This window comes from Thrips palmi, unplaced genomic scaffold, assembly GCF_012932325.1.
Source record: "Thrips palmi isolate BJ-2018 unplaced genomic scaffold, TpBJ-2018v1 HiC_scaffold_4, whole genome shotgun sequence".
Lineage (NCBI taxonomy): Eukaryota > Metazoa > Arthropoda > Insecta > Thysanoptera > Thripidae > Thrips > Thrips palmi.
This window is the reverse complement of record NW_023144631.1, coordinates 15,594,025-15,612,024: the sequence shown is the minus strand read 5'-3', so window position 1 is coordinate 15,612,024 and position 18,000 is coordinate 15,594,025. Positions and strand designations below refer to the sequence as shown.

General features: G+C 42.6%; 2 protein-coding genes across 3 annotated transcripts; both read right to left on the bottom strand.

The window, feature by feature from the left end:
• Nucleotides 1–8,316: 8,316 nt before the first annotated feature.
• Nucleotides 8,317–9,319, bottom strand: LOC117649683 (putative nuclease HARBI1). The gene is made up of 3 exons (XM_034392645.1): nt 9,245–9,319; nt 9,012–9,159; nt 8,317–8,916 (listed from the first exon to the last, which is right to left on the bottom strand). The coding sequence occupies exons 1-3, from the start codon at nt 9,282–9,284 to the stop codon at nt 8,625–8,627; spliced, it is 480 nt and encodes a 159-aa protein (XP_034248536.1). The 5' UTR covers nt 9,285–9,319; the 3' UTR covers nt 8,317–8,624.
• Nucleotides 9,320–12,241: 2,922 nt separating this feature from the next.
• LOC117649368 (serine/arginine repetitive matrix protein 2-like) lies at nt 12,242–18,000 on the bottom strand. Of its 2 annotated transcripts, none has more exons than XM_034392056.1 (13): nt 17,487–18,000; nt 17,219–17,407; nt 16,474–17,143; nt 16,301–16,369; nt 16,088–16,180; nt 15,861–15,965; nt 15,634–15,738; nt 15,407–15,511; nt 15,180–15,284; nt 14,244–14,348; nt 14,017–14,121; nt 13,790–13,894; nt 12,242–13,687 (listed from the first exon to the last, which is right to left on the bottom strand). In XM_034392056.1, exons 1-13 carry the CDS (start codon nt 17,712–17,714, stop codon nt 13,503–13,505), a joined length of 2,169 nt encoding a protein of 722 aa, XP_034247947.1. In that variant the 5' UTR covers nt 17,715–18,000; the 3' UTR covers nt 12,242–13,502. The 2 variants fall into 2 exon arrangements, with proteins under 2 accessions (XP_034247947.1, XP_034247948.1); XM_034392057.1 differs by having other exon boundaries at nt 16,301–16,366.

Sequence of the window (18,000 nt, the reverse complement as noted above, 5' to 3'; positions counted from 1 at the left end):
ACAAACAGAGTAGCACCAGCACACAATTATATACTTAAGGTGCAAAGTTGGCGTTCTAACAAAAGGGCCATTCAATCTTTAAAAAGAAAATGTGTCCAGTAAGTACCTGTCTTTACTGCAGCATCTGAACCAGGGTTGGCAAATTTATTGGATCCGATAGGGGTTGTGGTCGTAGCCAAAGTTGTTCCTTTTCTGATAACCAGAGGAAACCGCTGAAACACATACACAAACAGAGTAAGCACCAGCACACAATTATATACTTAAGGGTGCAAAGTGGCATTCTAACAAAAGGGCCATTCAATCTTTAAAAAGAAAATGTGTCCAGTAAGTACCTGTCTTTACTGCAGCATCTGAACCAGGGTTGGCAAGTTTAGTGGACCCGATAGGAGTTGTAGTAGATGATTTTTTCAGACCACCACAAGCGGCCACTGAAACACATACATAGCAAAGTCAGCACCAGCAAACAAAAACACATTACAGTGTGCAAAGTTGACGTTCTCACAAAAGGGCCATCTTATCTTTAAAAAGGAAATGTGTCAAGTAAGTACCTATCTTTGATGCAACATCTGAAAGTGAAGAAAATTTCGCTGATCCTTTCAGACCATCAGAAGAGACTGCTGCAAAACACACACATGGCCAAGTCAGCACCAGCACACAAATACATACTGAAGTCTGCATTCAATCTATACAGTGAAAAAAGGAAATATTTTGAGCACAATACCTGTCTTAGGTGCTGTTTCAAGAACTCTTGCTGGGGAGACCTGCCCTTCTTTAGAATCCATGTTATCATTCTCTAAGTGTGTGTGTGTCACAATAGAGAGATGGGGACCTAGATTTGGGCAATGAGTTGGATCTTGATTTACTGCGTCGGCACTTAGGGCTAGATTTATCCCTACTTGATCTGCTTTTACGCCTTCTGGAACTGGATTTCGATCTTTTTCTAGAGCTCCTCCCTCTTGATCTTGATCTAGATGAAGTGGATCTTCTGTGCCGCCTTCGCGAACTGGATTTCGATCTTTTTCTAGAGCTCCTCTCTCTTGATTGGCTGAGCGATAGCGAAGCCAGTTACTCCATTGGGGTTGAAAAGTTTTTCCTGTCTGTCTGTCCGTCTGTCGTCTGTGTGTGTGTGTGTGTGTCCGCACTACTCCTCCTGAACGGCTCGGCCGATCTCGGTGAGATTTTGCAGACTTTTTGGGCATGTCCTTGGCTCGGCACACGCGAAATTTCACTATCCTAGCTCAACTAGTTCAGTTTTTATAGCCGAAAAACACCTAAAAAACGGCGAAAAATCGAGTTTTCTGCATGCAGGTCAAGTCTGTGGTGAAGAAGGGGGTTCTGGGGGGCGGAGCCCCCCAGCCCCGACAAGTTAAAAAGTTACAAGGGATCCAGAATGAAGGGGGGTCTGGGGGCGGAGCCGGAGCCCCCAGCATGGATCAAGTTAGAAGTAACCGACGATGGACAAGCCATTGCCTGCCGAAGGCAGGCCAGCGCCGCAGGCCAAGGTAGGTACGCCAGGCGCGGATTGGAGGAACAGGCAGCGAGACATCGCGAAGCCTGTTACGACAAGACGCGGTCTGGCGTAAACCTACCTTGTCTAGATGAAGAAGATCTGCGGTGCCGCCTTCTGGAACTGGATCTCGTTCTTTTTCTAGAGCTCCTCCCTCTTGATCTTGATCTAGATGAAGAAGATCTGCGGTGCCGCCTTCTGGAACTGGATTTCGATTTTTTTCTAGAGCTCCTCCCTCTTGATCTTGAGCCAGATGAAGTAGATCTGCTGTCCCGCCTTCTGGAACTCGATCTTCTGGAACTTCTGGACCTCCTCTTTCTGGATCTTCCCCTCGGGACTGGCTGCCCTGCCTGGACCTGGACTGACTCCTCATTCTAGATCTGCTTCTGCTGCGGGAGGAGGATCTCGATCTCAAACGAGGGGCAAGTGGATTGACCTAAAATTCATGAAATTCATTGGCTGAGCGATAGCGAAGCCCGTTACTCAGGTGGGGTTGAAAAGTTTTCCTGTCTGCGTGGTGTGCGTGTGTGCGTGCGTGCGTGCGTGCGTGTGTGTCCGCACTACTCCTCCTGAACGGCTCGGCCGATCTCGGTGAGATTTTGCACCCTTTTGGGTATGTCTTTGGCTCGGACACGCGAAATTTCACCATCCTAGCTCAACTGGTTCAGTTTTATAGCCGAAAAACACCTAAAAACGGCGAAAAATAGAGTTTTCTGCAGATAGATCATTTCTGGCTTGGAGAAAGGGGGTCTGGGGGGCGGAGCCCCCCAGCCCCGACAGGTTAAAAAGTGACAAGGGTCAAGATCGTGTTATCTGCAGATAGACAACTCTATTCAGAATGTAGGGGGGTCTGGGGGCGGAGCCCCCCAGCATTCAACAAAGTTAAGAAATAACCGACAAGACAAGCCATTGCCTGCCGGAGGCAGGCTAGCGCCGCAGGCCAAGGTAGGTAGCCAGGCGTGGATTGGAGGAACAGGCAGCGAGACATCGTGAAGCCTGTTACGACAAGACGCGGTCTGGCGTAAACCTACCTTGTGGCTGAGCGATAGCGAAGCCTGTTACTCCAGTGCGGTTGAAAAGTTTGTCTGTCTGTCTGTGTGTCTGTCTGTCTGAACAAGACAAAATTTCTAGAGAATCGTCCAGGTGCTGTCACTAAACAACAATGCGATAGGGTACTTCGGAGGAAGCGTACAAGGAAGTCAGCGGACAGAACAGAACGGGAGAAACAACAGGGTGTCGCGCGCTACCCGGTCCTGCCCATTCCGGCCCCAGCACACGCTCAGCACGGCCGCGCGACGCTCGTTTGGTTCTCCCGTTCTGTCGCGGACTTCCGGTCGGGATTTCCTACGAAGTGCTCATTTATTAATTTTATTCCATGCCTGCAGTTTGGCCTTATTTAACACCTGAACACTTTTTCATCTCGAACAGGAAGTAGCCCTCTGAGGGACACATTCAACAGGGTTCTTGAGTTTGTGGCTGCTAGATAGCTTTACTCAGCAGCAAGACCAGGCGAGGAGTGCCAGCGAAGAGCTGATGAAAACAGCACTTCCAGGGATGTGCTGTACAACGGAGTTGCCGACCACTAGACAGCTGCTATCAAGCGAGCTCGCATTGCCGTTGAGAAAAAAAAACAAGACGGCTTCCTACGGTGTGTGGCGGTTCTGAAGAGATAGTGTACTTCGTAGGAAATCCAGACCGGAAGTCAGCGAAAGATCGGGAGAATCCTAAGAGCGTCGCGAGCCCGTGTTACGCGGTGGTGGGACCGGGATGGGCAGAGTAGGGCTATGCTTCAACATGAGAGAAGGGCGCCCTGGAGTCCCAGCTTTTTCGGGCCGGGACGCCGCCTGGCGGAGGTTTGCACACTTTGCGGCTAAACGGCTCATCTGCTTCGAAAGGAACGCGGAATTCGACTTTGACTTTGCGTGCTTTCGGCACTTCACTTAGCACGAGGCAGAAATATCTCCTCAAAAGTCATCGTCGCCAATCGCACTGGGACTATGCGAGATCGCAACAGCACGCTCTAAATCGGTCCTCTGCTTCAAAAGGAACGCTAAATTCGACTTTGACTTTGCGTGCTTTCGGCAGTTTACATCGCACGATGCTAAAGAATCTCCTCAAAGGTCATCGTCGCCAATCGCACGGGGACTATGCGGGATCGCAAGGGCACGCTCTAAATCGGTCATCTGCTTCAAAAGGAACGCGAATTTGACTTTGGCTTTGTGTGCAATCGGCACTTCACGTAGCACGAAGCTAAACAATCTCCTCATGGGTCATCGTCGCTTATCGCACTGGGACTATGCGGGATCGCAAGGGCACGCTCTAAATAGGTCCTCTGCTTCAAAAGGAACGCAAAATTTGACTTTGACTTTGTGTGCTTTCGGCACTTTACGTAGCACGATGCTAAAGAATCTCCTCAAAAGTCATCGTCGCCTATCGCACTGGGACTATGCGGGATCGCAAGGGCACGCTCTAAATCGGTCCTCTGCTTCGAAAGAAAGGCGAAATTCGATTTTTACTTTGCTTGCTTTCGTCCTCTGCAGCGAGATCGGGGAGTTCGATTAGCTCGCTCGCAACGAGTGGTGACTCGCCGCGACTCCCGCGGTCGCGGCGAGTCGCAGGGTTTCATAAGGGTCCTTATCGTGTTATATTCACAAAATTTTCACCTTTTTCATTCGGATATGGGTAAAGAAACGAACTAATTGTTTCAAATGTGATGGCCGGGCGTTATTATTGCTGTGAAATGACGATTTTTTCACTGTTTTGATCGGAGCGCTAGGTCGCGCCGCGCCGGCCTTGAGGGGCCGGGCAGGCAGAGAACGACTCAACGGCCATTAGGGGCCCAAAAGCATAGTCAAAAGACGTGAGAACCGGAATGGACTTAAAAAAAATTTTTAAATTATTCTATCGACATGAAAAAAATAAAACTTATCCTAAAAAGTTTCAAAAAGTAGCCTCTACGCGATCGGCCAATCGGTCCGAGTTGGGCCGGGCCCGTTTAAACCGTCAAACAACCAACCGTCACCAACTGTCACCCCAAAGGGTTTTTAAAACTCGTCCCCCCCGATTCCGATATTCCGATGTGACCCCGGGTCACTTCTTTCTCTCATCGTTCAAGGTACGCATCAGCCCCATTAGCGACTTTTACAAGTGTTCTCTTACGATGCTATTATATTTGGCTGATTTAAAGACATTAATGCCCGGCAGTTAGGCGTCGATGCTAATGAACGGGCTCAAATTTTGTTGCTTTTCGCCAACTCTCAAAAGCTTGGCACGCGTTCACAGCATCCTCGCTTAGTCCTTTTGCCACCAATATCCATTTATTTTTAAAAAACTACATTTTTGTGGAGGTTTCCCTGCAAAACCCTAGACAAAATTAGGGGTGGACGCCTTTAAATCGTTTTTTTTTTTGTAAACACAGTGCTTTCTCTTTTTTTGCAGATGCCAAACCGCCGTAGGATTCGCTTGCCCGTGATGAAGATCAAAAGGAGTTCCTTTTGGGGGACATGGAGCAGAACATCCCCTTTTGCCAAGGGGAGTTTACTGGTCCCATGGGAAAGGAGGAGCTTCGGAAAGAATGGGATTCTCTTGCTTTGCTACTAAAAGAAGTCCCTGGTGCTAATAAAAATGGACCGAAATGGAAAACTGTATGTATGCCTCATGAACAAATTCCTCATAATAAGTACCTAGATTGTTGCTTGTCATTTTAAGACTTGTTTGTTTTTGTGTTCCATACAGTACTGGTCTGATATGAAAGATGCTGTGAAACAAGCCGCTCAAGAGTATACCCGTATTTCTAAGCGAGGGACTGGCGGAGGGCCCCCTCCACCTGAACTAAGTGATCACCAGTTACGGGTGTTAACCTGTATGGGGGGCTGGAAACGAGTAGTTGGCTTCATGGGCGCCAAAGATCCACTTCAGGTATTGCTTTAGGCTGTGCCATCAAACACGCTTAACTTTTCCTCCAAAAATCAATTGATGGTTTTATTTTTCAGATTGAGATGAATCCATCAGGAAGCTTATCTGCAATCATGAAACGCAGCAAAATTAATGTAAGTCATACAGAATAAAGTCACTAGTCTGTTACCTTTAAGGGAGCATGCAACTACAGCAAATCACTGTCCAATTATGTTTGCCCGGTATTAGAATCTAGGGTGGCAGTTAATTTGACCGTTGTTGCAGAACCATCATATTACTCCAGAAAGATCGAGTTCCAGAAGACGGGACAGCAGATCTACTTCATCTGGCTCAAGATCAAGAGGGAGGAGCTCTAGAAAAAAATCGAAATCCAGTTCCAGAAGGCGGCACCGCAGATCTTCTTCATCTAGATCAAGATCAAGAGGGAGGAGCTCTAGAAAAAAATCGAAATCCAGTTCCAGAAGGCGGCACCGCAGATCTTCTTCATCTAGATCAAGATCAAGAGGGAGGAGCTCTAGAAAAAGAACGAGATCCAGTTCCAGAAGGCGGCACCGCAGATCTTCTTCATCTAGATCAAGAGAGAGGAGCTCTAGAAAAAGAACGAGATCCAGTTCCAGAAGGCGGCACAGCAGATCAAGAGGGAGGAGCTCTAGAAAAAGAACGAGATCCAGTTCCAGAAGGCGGCACAGCAGATCAAGAGGGAGGAGCTCTAGAAAAAGAACGAGATCCAGTTCCAGAAGGCGGCACAGCAGATCAAGAGGGAGGAGCTCTAGAAAAAGATCGAAATCCAGTTCCAGAAGGCAGCGCAGCAGATCCACTTCATCTAGATCAAGATCAGGATCTGCTTCAACTTCTGCTGGATCAGCCAAATTTTGGGACGTGATAGGTTAACTACATACTTATGGATGTGCAGATTTCGCAGGATGTTAGGGTGGCTAGGGGTGGGGATTTTTTGGCTTAAATTCACATTTTTGGCGTCTTAATCAAATTTTACTGTTTCCAAATTCGTTCAAAGTGCACCAACTTTTAGGGAACCCCAATGCATCCAGTTTACTTGCAGGGTGTGCCACTGGTGGGCAAGGGCTCCGACGTGTCACAATCTGCAAGTGAACTGGTTGTCCTTGCTTTCTTTACCTCATTCATGTTGCAGTTAAGTTGTTAGTTGTTGACCGAGGGTGCAAATACATTTAAAAGACCTGCTCGCCAACCCACAGGGGGTGGGGGTTAGGGGGAGTGAAGAACTCCCTCGTAGCAGGCAGTTCAAGGGCCCTTGCTCCCGGGGTGGGGCCTGGGGGAAGCCATGGACCTAAAAAATCCATGGTGATCTGTTACCCTAGCAGTGGCCCCCAGGCGCCTCACAGTAACGCCGCCCAGAGTTGAGGGAGAAGGGTAACCATTTCAATAGTTCATTTATACCCCTAGCCAAACAATATTCGTCTTCGGACACTTTAGTTTCTTTTTTTTTTCTTTCCTGCGAAATCTGCACATCCATATACATACTGCTCAATTGGTTTGTCAATTTTGTGCCATCTGCAAGGTTGAACAAATTTTTTCTCTTGAATTCAACTAAAAATTATAGTAGTATGTCCTTGCAGTAGTAGCATGTACTGTGATTTGTACTAATACAGGGTAATTGAGATAACCTCAGACAAGAAGAAGCATTTCTTCTTTTCTCCTCCTTGTCCAGCATCAGCTCAACTACTCCATAGGTTTATGGCCTATCTTATGTTGAAGCAAATGTTTCATTAATTTCCACATTAGTGTGAATTGGCTATATGTAATTTTTTAAAATATTAGAACGCTCACTGTACTGCTGTTCATTGTGATTTGTATTGTGATAATTAGTTGAGCTAACCCCGGACAAGAGGAAGCATTTCTTCCATTTTTGTCCTTGTCTACTCTATAGGTTAATGGCCTATCTTATGTCCAAGCAAATATTTCACTAATTTGCATGTTAATGTTAATTGGCTATCCTGTGTGATTTTTTATTTATGAGTTAACTACTTACTGCTTAATTATTCTGTCAATTTTTTGTTATCTGTAAGATTGAACAATTTTTTTCTTTTGTACTCTGAGAAGCTACTAAAAACCATAGTAACAAGTTCCTGCAGTATTAGCATGTACTGTGATTTGTACTGATACAGAGTAGTTGAGGTAACCCTGGACAAGAAGATGGATTTCTTCCTTTCTTCTTCTTGTTCGGCATTTGCTCAACTTCTCTATCGGTTTATTGCTTTTCCTACGTTCAAGGAAATAATTCACTAATTGTCATGTTAATGTTAGTTGGCTTTATGTGATTTTTTCAATAAAATAACTGTTTACTGCTTAATAAGTCAATTTTGAGTTATCTGTAAGATTAAACAAATTTTTTCTTTTATACTCTAAGAAGCTACTAAAAACTAAAGTGACAAGTAATGGCTTGTATTGTGATAAGTAGTTGAGCTAACCCTCGACAAGAAGAAGTATTTTTTCCTTCCTTCTTGTCCAGCATTAGTTCAACTACTCTTTAGGTTTATGGTCCATCTTATGTTGAAGCAAATGTGTCATTAATTTCCACATTAGTGTTAATTGGCTATATATGATTTTTAAAAATATTAGAACGCTCATTGTACTGCTGTTCATTTAAATGGCATCTTGTTTTGTTAATTTCAGTTGTGTGATTTGCCCACCTTATTGTAACAAGATGTGAATAAAGGAGCCATTCAAGTTTTGGAGTCCCTTTCTTTTCCTGATCTATATAAACTGTCTTGAAGTGTTCATACGAAACTTGGGTGGTAAGGCGGTTTTTTATGTAGATGACACAAATATAATTATTAAAGGTGACAGCCTTTAATGATATTCTCAAAACTGCAAAATCCATTGTAAACAAGGTAGCTAAACTTTTTAAATCCCCGAATCATGTTGATTGATGTAGTTAAGCTGAGTATTAGTAGGAAGTATTACCGGTTACATCTAGGTGCAAATTACCTCCTACTTCCAACAGTAACATCATCATAAACAGTCTAAACAAAATTCTCAATATGTACTTAAAACCAGTGCCATGTAATCATCATCTATTCTTCATACAAATAAAAAAATTACTTTCAAACAATACGACTGACTATCAATTACCATTTAATACCTACAGTACACCTTAAGGTAGAACCATGTTGATTGATGTTCCTTTCTTCTTTTTTTCTACCACAAATATGCAGTCCATTGCCTACTGTCGCCGCAGCTCCAGCTCATTGACAATTTCCTGACGCACTTGTTGTCCACGGATTAGGATGGCTCGTTGTTGCCTCCTACCTTCTGGCACATCTTCATCATCCAAATCATCATCGTCCTCTTCAGGTTCTTCTTCGTTTACATTAACATTTCTGAGGAGATGAGCACCTTCTGCATAGTGCGTCAAATTAGCCAGGACACACAAATTATGAAGCACAACTGCACCATTTATGAACTGTGCAACTTTCACATAGTCATAATGCAGAGTGCGCTCATCATTTATGCACCTGAAAAACAAAGCGTTGACAATTACTTACATATTTGGCATGACAGAAATCATGCAAGTTACAATTTCAGTGATCAGTATTCCCACTTAAATTACCTCCATCGTTCCTTCAAAAGGCCAATAGTCCGTTCTACAACATTCCTGTCACTGCAATGAGCCTTGTTGTACCGGGACTCTGGTGTGTTATCTTCTGTTTGCCGGAATGGCGTCAACATCCAGGGCTGCTGTGCATATCCCGTATCTCCTACAGTACCGGATAAAATGTCAAGTAAAAAGCAGAGGCAAGTGTGGGGACTGCTACCCTTTGAGAAAACAAGGCCAAAGTTTACCAAGAAGATGACAGCGGCGCCTGTTGTAGAAGTTGATCATTCTGTGACGCAGTGCACTACCGGTGAAAATAAAAGAGTCCGCTGTGGAGCCAGGGAAATTTGGCACAACATTTGTAATGTACATTCGTCGGTCACATGTCTAAAATTTAATCGAAACAGAAAACAGAAAAAGTCATTTTTTGAATGGGTTTGGTTTTACATGAAAACCCAAAAGCAGTGTTTACACTTACAATCTGAGCGTTGATGCAAGGCACTCCTTTTCTGCCGGTAAATGCATGCTTATTGTTAGCAAGTGATGGGGATTTAATTTTTATCAATGTCCCATCAGTGCAGCCGACCACATTCGGCAGTTGGCCTCCAAGATTCTGGTTCCTGTTCAGAATAATACCTAATCAAAATATTAAAATCTTTTGGAAACGCTGCAGAGCAAGGTGCATGGTGAAAAAAAAATGTATGCAACACTCTTTAGTCAGTTTAAGAAAGTATTCACAATTTTTTTTACAGGAGTAGGTCCAGCACCTTTCAATGCAGTGGTTAAGTTCTTGCACAGTTGATGGAAATCTGATGAAGTGAGTAAGGATTGCATCTTCATTTAAGGCATTGGTTACTTCTGTGATGTATCCACTCAATGTTGGCTGGGCAATGGGGCAATCAAATTGCTTTCCAGTTGGTGTTTGATAAGAACCCGATGCATAGAAACTAAGCACTGAAAGAACCTGCAAGACAATATGAACCATTTTATTAATATTTGCTAAAATTTGCTATTTTTAGACAAAATTATGACATAAAAATTTAACTAGTATCTGGATGATGTTTCCGTGCCTTGAGCTCAAGGGGTACCGCTAGAGCGCTTGTGGTCGGTCTAACAAAGGGACGCAAGACATCGATCAGACTTAGAGCCAGATCTTGTGACAGTCTGTAACTGCTCACAAATGATTCGTAGGTGACATCAAATGGGTTCCTTGCATCTCTCAGGCCTCGACGATGTACCCTGAGGACCCATTTCTGCCTATTTCGCTCCTCATTGTATACATATTGTGGGTTCAATGGATCCATGGCAATAAGTTCATCTTCTTCCGCGTCATCATCTAGGCGATGAGGGTCGTCCATCTCGACAGGGACAAACTTTTCTGGGTAACGTTTGGCCTGTGACCCTTGAGACAGGAAGCTCAGGGCGAACGACGCGACGGAATGTCTGTTTTTCCAATACCTGTTCAAAGAATTGAGGAATTACAACTCTTATCCATCCAAGTACACACACCTCAAACCCTTGGCTTCAAAAATAGACTCTAAATGTAGAGTTCACAAACAAGGGGATATTTACAAAAGCTTGCATTCAAACATGCAGACCATGTTTACCAAAGTTTGTATACAAAGAAGCAGACGATGTTTTCAAAACTATGAAAATAAACAAGGAGACGATTGTTACAAAATTATGGAAACAAACAAGCAGACTGGGTTTTGTTGATTGTTTATATTTACTCCAGCAGACGATAACACGATTCCACCAACCCACCAGCAAAACAAAGTGTCTTGACAAAATTTTAAAAGTTCTAAATTAACTTGTGGTGGGGTAATGTTGTTTCATACGCGCTTCCTTTCCTTTAATATGCATTTTTCTATCAAGAGTTCGTCAAATATGGGTAAATATACCGTAGCAGATTTGCTCGCGTTCCTAACGCGGGAGGATTCGGGGATTCGGTTGCTAGGCAACAGCTTGTTTACGAGCGCGACTCTCTCTCAAAGCCGGCTTTTTGACACATGTACTTAAGAAAAAAGCTGATTAGAATCAAGAAATTTTTCCATAAGGTTTTACGGATGGAGCCAGGTAAGAGCAACCTTCTTGCAGTGCACCCATCGTTCCGCTAATGCCCAACGGCGTTTTTCGCATACCCCGCCGATTCAGAAAGTGTGGACAAGGTCCCGACTGGAACCTTGGAGGAACAGCTCCTTTCCTCTCAAGCTGGAACCTTACCTGTGGATGCCATGGCCGGTCCCTCCACATCGGCCTTAGCGCGTGGTGCGTTCCGCTCCCTCCAACTGGCGCGTCCTGGTTTGCCGCGGTCAGTGAGGTGGAAGTCCAGGATACCAGTGGCAACTCCGTGGTGGTAAGTTAAAGCATTAATTTGTTCGAGTTCAAAATTATGCTCAGCATTTCTTGTCAAACAAAAACTCTCTTATTCTGTAATAAGTATCCAACAGGGTTACTAAGCAAATGCAATTTACAGGAGGAGGTGCTTTCCCCACTGCAATGCCAAACTCAAACAAGAGATACAAGATATTGAGGACGGGGTGGAAGATATCCACTTAGAAATGAATTTATTGAAGGACGAGGTGAGCTCCGTAAAGGAAGAAATTAAGGTTTTAGTCGACGAAGTTGGGACTGTTAAGGAGGAACTGGGAGCCTTGAAGGATGAGTTGGGGTCATTGAAACTTGACATGCAGGATTTAAATGAGGCAGTAAAATTGGTTTTGCATCAACAAGAAGAAGAGCGAGCTCTCCGCTTGGCGTTCCAAGAACGTTTCTTACAGGCCCTCCAAGACATTAGAAATTTAGATACCAAAGTCACTAGTTTACCTGATATTGAAAATGTATAAGAAAAACTTAAAAGTTACTGTTTGTACCTGTTAAGTTGCTGGATGAACAACGCTTGTGCATCAATTTCCACACATGTTGTGTAAATTGATTTGTTATTTGTAACCACTTCCATGGTCAGGAAGCAAGCTCTCTATGTGACTTGTCCTCTAGATTTAATTGTAAGATATAAGTTTTAATTTTATAATGTATGTTGACTGTGAATGTGCATTTAACGTCCATGAGTATGGTTTTGCCAAGCCTCAGACAAGTACTTTAATCCCATGAGGCTGCATCATCCATACTTTGGAGGAGATCCTCCCTCCGATAATTTTCAATTAGATTGCCATATTACCACTGTGTTATCACATATCAAAATGAAGAAACCAAATGTAGAAAATGGAATGAAAAGGTGTATTTTATTTTTGACATGGACATTTTAAACTACTTATTAGGCAACAAATGAGCATGCATACTTAATGGAATATATTATAATTTAGCATTTCATAGTGGACACAGCCCAAAAAAATCATCAAACTCAATCCATCATCTACTTTAACATTGGATATCATCATGTATTTACCTTTGAATTTACCTAAGAGTTAAAGTTAATATGAGTTCACATGGGCTCCTTTGTTTCGTACACTTTTTTATACACATCTTGTAACAATAAGGTGGGCCAATCACAAAAATAAAATTTAGTGAAATTAACAAAACAAGATGCCATATTTTAAAAAAATCACATATAGCAAATTCACATTAATGTGGAAATTAATTAAACATTTGCTTCAACATAAGATAGGTCAGAAACCTAAAGAGAAGTTGAGCTAATGCTGGACAAGAACAACAAAGGAAGTAATGCTTCTTCTTGTCCGGGGTTAGCTCAACTACTTATCACAATACAAATCACAGTACATGCTATTATTGCAGGAACTTCACTATAGCTTTTAGTAGCCTCTTAGAGTTCACAAGAGAAAACTTGTTCCAGATAACTCAAAATCGACAGAATAATTAAGCGGTAAGTAGTTAACTTAAATTTTATAAATCACATACAGCCAATTAACATTAACATGCAAATTAGTGAAATATTTGCTTGGGTGTAAGATAGGCCATAAACCTATAGAGTAGTTGAGAGAATGCCGAACAAGGAGAAGAAAGGAAGAAATGCTTCTTCTTGTCCCAGGGTTAGCTCAACTACTCTGTACAAATCACAAAAGAAATTTTTTTTTCAATCTTACAGATAACTCAAAGTTGACAGAATAAATAATCAGTAAGTTAACTTAAATTTTATAAATCACATATAGCCAATTAACATGAACATGCAAATTCGTGAAATATTTGCTTGGGCATAAGATAGGCCATAAACCTATAGAGAGAAGTTGAGATAATGCCGGACAAGGAGAAGCAAGGTAGAAATGCTTCTTCTCGCCCAGGGTTAGCTCAACTACTTATCACAATACAAATCACAATACATGCCTGCAGGAACTTGTCAATTTAGTTAATAGGAGCTTCTTAGAGTACAAAAGAAAAAATTTGTACAATCTTACAGACAACTCAAAATTGACAGACTTATTTAGCAATAAATAGTTAATTTATTTAAATTTAAAAAAAATATATAACAACAAAGAAACAACTACTGTACACAGGAAGTATTAGAAAATCAAAAATTTTTTAAACAGTAACTCATGACTTTGGCAAATTTGTTATATTGTTTAGAGGGAGAACTACATTATAAAGTTTACCACTGAGGTTTCTCTGAACAATTCGGAATTGTTTTCCAGCATAGGTAAGGAACTTGGATCCAGAAGGTGATGATATTGCAGCAGGGAGATACAATTCATTTAGTTGATGGCTTGCAGAAGCAACACCTAAAACAGACAAACACGGAAGGTCAACACTACAACTTATGTAAGCAAAATTTACCCTACTAAGTTCCAATCCATGGAAATGGAAACGTGTCAAGTAGGTACCTGTCTTTACTGCAGCATCTGAACCAGGGTTGGCAAATTTATAGGATCCAATAGGGGTTGTGGTTGTAGCCAAAGTTGTTCCTTTCTGATAACCAGAGGAAACCGCTGAAACACATACACAAAACAGAGTAAGCACCAGCACACAATTATATACTTAAGGGTGCAAAGTTGGCGTTCTAACAAAAGGGCCATTCAATCTTTAAAAAGAAAATGTGTCCAGTAAGTACCTGTCTTTACTGCAGCATCTGAACCAGGGTTGGCAAATTTATTGGATCCGATAGGGGTTGTGGTCGTAGCCAAAGTTGTTCCTTTCTGATAACCAGAGGAAACCGCTGAAACACATACACTAAACAGAGTAAGCACCAGCACACAATTATATACTTAAGGGTGCAAAGTTGGCATTCTAACAAAAGGGCCATTCAATCTTTAAAAAGAAAATGTGTCCAGTAAGTACCTGTCTTTACTGCAGCATCTGAACCAGGGTAGGCAAATTTATTGGATCCGATAGGGGTTGTGGTCGTAGCCAAAGTTGTTCCTTTCTGATAACCAGAGGAAACCGCTGAAACACATACACAAAACAGAGTAAGCACCAGCACACAATTATATACTTAAGGGGGGACCCTGGTGAAAAAATGACCAAAATTGCCAAAAATAGTATTTTCAAAGTTCATAGATAAAAATGTGCGTAGAAGGTTTCAGATTCAACAGGTTGAACACCTTTAAACTATGTGGGTAGTTCCTTCATCATTTGGAAAGAAATAACATTGAGATCAGTTGTCGTTGGCTTATACGCTCAACTTCACAGCTTTGCTCAGTCGACAAAAAATTTTGTCGTAGAAAGACTTCCTGCGTTCCTGGTTGACACCTACATGAGTCGTCTTGCATGGACTCTATTCATTGATGACTTATCGACAAATTTTAGTGACGGAATCTTGATATCAGCCCTACTTTTTTTAACACACACCTCAAAGTTTCAAAAAAAGGCAAAAAATTCACTTTTTTTAAACGTTTAAATTTGAAAATTGATATCTCAGGACAGAAGATGAAATTGAAAATTCCGTCACTAAAATCTCTTCTATACATCTTAAGGATAACCCAAAAAAATTTTCAAGACTTTCCGTTCCAATGAAAGACGCAGGAATATTTTTCCCCAACGCTCTAAAAAACACTAAAAAGCCACTTTTCTCAGAGACCGTTCAACATTTTAGATTGAATTTTGTTTTATGAACTCACCATAATGAACCTTATAATCAAGCAAAGTTTCAACTTTCTGGGATTATTTTAAAGCCTACTTGAAAGTTTCACCAGGGTCCCCCCTTAAGGGTGCAAAGTTGGCATTCTAACAAAAGGGCCATTCAATCTTTAAAAAGAAAATGTGTCCAGTAAGTACCTGTCTTTACTGCAGCATCTGAACCAGGGTAGGCAAATTTATTGGATCCGATAGGGGTTGTGGTCGTAGCCAAAGTTGTTCCTTTCTGATAACCAGAGGAAACCGCTGAAACACATACACAAAACAGAGTAAGCACCAGCACACAATTATATACTTAAGGGTGCAAAGTTGGCATTCTAACAAAAGGGCCATTCAATCTTTAAAAAGAAAATGTGTCCAGTAAGTACCTGTCTTTACTGCAGCATCTGAACCAGGGTTGGCAAATTTATTGGATCCGATAGGGGTTGTGGTCGTAGCCAAAGTTGTTCCTTTCTGACAACCAGAGGAAACCGCTGAAACACATACACGAAACAGAGTAAGCACCAGCACACAACTATATACTTAAGGGTGCAAAGTTGGCGTTCTAACAAAAGGGCCATTCAATCTTTAAAAAGAAAATGTGTCCAGTAAGTACCTGTCTTTACTGCAGCATCTGAACCAGGGTAGGCAAATTTATTGGATCCGATAGGGGTTGTGGTCGTAGCCAAAGTTGTTCCTTTCTGATAACCAGAGGAAACCGCTGAAACACATACACAAAACAGAGTAAGCACCAGCACACAATTATATACTTAAGGGTGCAAAGTTGGCGTTCTAACAAAAGGGCCATTCAATCTTTAAAAAGAAAATGTGTCCAGTAAGTACCTGTCTTTACTGCAGCATCTGAACCAGGGTTGGCAAATTTATTGGATCCGATAGGGGTTGTGGTCGTAGCCAAAGTTGTTCCTTTCTGATAACCAGAGGAAACCGCTGAAACACATACACAAAACAGAGTAAGCACCAGCACACAATTATATACTTAAGGGTGCAAAGTTGGCATTCTAACAAAAGGGCCATTCAATCTTTAAAAAGAAAATGTGTCCAGTAAGTACCTGTCTTTACTGCAGCATCTGAACCAGGGTTGGCAAGTTTAGTGGACCCGATAGGAGTTGTAGATGATTTTTTCAGACCACCACAAGCGGCCACTGAAACACATACATAGCAAAGTCAGCACCAGCAAACAAAAACACATTACAGTGTGCAAAGTTGACGTTCTCACAAAAGGGCCATCTTATCTTTAAAAAGGAAATGTGTCAAGTAAGTACCTATCTTTGATGCAACATCTGAAAGTGAAGAAAATTTCGCTGATCCTTTCAGACCATCAGAAGAGACTGCTGCAAAACACACACATGGCCAAGTCAGCACCAGCACACAAATACATACTGAAGTCTGCATTCAATCTATACAGTGAAAAAAGGAAATATTTTGAGCACAATACCTGTCTTAGGTGCTGTTTCAAGAACTCTTGCTGGGGAGACCTGCCCTTCTTTAGAATCCATGTTATCATTCTCTAAGTGTGGTGTGTCACAATAGAGAGATGGGGACCTAGATTTGGGCAATGAGTTGGATCTTGATTTACTGCGTCGGCACTTAGGGCTAGATTTATCCCTACTTGATCTGCTTTTACGCCTTCTGGAACTGGATTTCGATCTTTTTCTAGAGCTCCTCCCTCTTGATCTTGATCTAGATGAAGTGGATCTTCTGTGCCGCCTTCGCGAACTGGATTTCGATCTTTTTCTAGAGCTCCTCTCTCTTGATCTAGATGAAGAAGATCTGCGGTGGCGCCTTCTGGAACTGGATCTCGTTCTTTTTCTAGAGCTCCTCCCTCTTGATCTTGATCTAGATGAAGAAGATCTGCGGTGCCGCCTTCTGGAACTGGATTTCGATTTTTTTCTAGAGCTCCTCCCTCTTGATCTTGAGCCAGATGAAGTAGATCGGCTGTCCCGCCTTCTGGAACTCGATCTTCTGGAACTTCTGGACCTCCTCTTTCTGGATCTTCTCCCTCGGGACTGGCTGCCCTGCCTGGACCTGGACTGACTCCTCATTCTAGATCTGCTTCTGCTGCGGGAGGAGGATCTCGATCTCAAACGAGGGGCAAGTGGATTGACCTAAAATTCATGAAATTCATTTAGGTTAAGGATGTTAAAGACTTAAAGATGGTTACTCCCTCCACAACAGCTTACCTCCAGCAAGTTTATCCGTTCCGCCACCATGTTCCTCCAGCCTCCCATCAGATCGACAACTCTGGATTGGTAGGTAGTCAATAGGGATGTGAGGCGGGTTTTTCTGTATACTTCGCGCGGCTGCCGCTGCAAATGTTGATGTGCAGCCCTGACGCGCACCCGCACAGGATCCTTTTGGTCTACCCAGTACTGCGGCATGACAAGATATCGCATTACAGTTAATAATGTAAGGCAAAGGCTGGCAAACAAGTAGATAGGTCGAACTTACCTTTTGCCATTGGGCTACAGTCTTGTCTGACCCCCCAGGAAAACCATTTAGGGCATCTGTGAGACGTTCCCACTTTCTCAAATAATCAGCATGGCACAGTTCTGAAAACTTTTGTCCCTTGCTGAATTCTGGGTTCTTTTCCATAAATGAGAGCAAGTATGTTTTCTGCTCCGGGATTGCAGGTCGAGCATTAGCGACGAAATGAACGTCTGGCGGCGGATTTGGCATCTGCAGATGAAAGAGAGAGGCACTGTGTTTACAAACAAACAGAAGACGAGGTTAAGGCGTCCATCCCTAATTTTGTCTATGGTATTGCACGGAAACCTCCACAAAAATGTAGTTTTTTAAAAATAAATGGATATTGGTGGCAAAAGGACTAAGCGAGGATGCTGTGAACGCGTGCCAAGCTTTTGAGATGTTGGCGAAACGCACAAAATTTGAGCCCGTTCATTAGCATCGACGCCTAACTGCCAGAGCATTAATGTCTTTAAATCAGCCAAATATAATAGCATCG